Source organism: Galeopterus variegatus, unplaced genomic scaffold (genome assembly GCF_000696425.1).
Source record: "Galeopterus variegatus unplaced genomic scaffold, G_variegatus-3.0.2 Scaffold2724, whole genome shotgun sequence".
Lineage (NCBI taxonomy): Eukaryota > Metazoa > Chordata > Mammalia > Dermoptera > Cynocephalidae > Galeopterus > Galeopterus variegatus.
This window is the reverse complement of record NW_007728835.1, coordinates 116,227-116,730: the sequence shown is the minus strand read 5'-3', so window position 1 is coordinate 116,730 and position 504 is coordinate 116,227. Positions and strand designations below refer to the sequence as shown.

General features: G+C 54.6%; 1 protein-coding gene across 1 annotated transcript in view; it reads right to left on the bottom strand.

Moving 5' to 3' along the window:
• Positions 1-504, bottom strand: part of GCC1 (GRIP and coiled-coil domain containing 1) — a 4,994-nt gene that overhangs the window by 3,095 nt on the left and 1,395 nt on the right. Inside the window, 1 exon segment of the mRNA XM_008582788.1 lies at positions 3-504. This exon segment is cut by the window's right edge and continues 1 nt beyond it. Coding sequence (XP_008581010.1) covers positions 3-504 — 502 coding nt within the window.

The window sequence follows — 504 nt, the reverse complement described above, 5'->3', positions numbered from 1 at the left end:
CTTCCTCATTTCTTGCTGCAACTGAGCCTGGAAATGACTCTTAAGGCGGGCAGCCTCTTCCTGAAGTTCTTGCAGCCGGGGATCTGGTTGATTCTTCTCATCTCGAATGGCCTGCAGCTCACCTTTCAGCTCCTCCACCTTCTGGGTCAGCTGCTTGGTCTGCAGTTCAAACCCTTCCATCTGTTCAGCTGCATATGCCCGCCCTGCCAGGGCTTCTCGGGTCTCTTCTAACCGCAGCTCCAAGTCCTGGCGCTGGGTCCTCTCCTCCTATAGCAGTTTCTGGAGCTCACGCAGCATCAAAGCATGGTCACTCTGCTCTTGCGCACGATCATGCTGTTGCGTGATAAGTCGGGCTTTGGTTTCTGCGATCTGCTCCTGCAGCCCCTTCAGTTCTCCCTCCAGACGGCCCCTCTCCTCCTCTGCCTTTTTATTGGTATCCTCTAAGTCCTGTTTCATCTTCTTCTTGTCAGCCAGGTACGAAGCCTCCATGCGAGACTTCTCCTG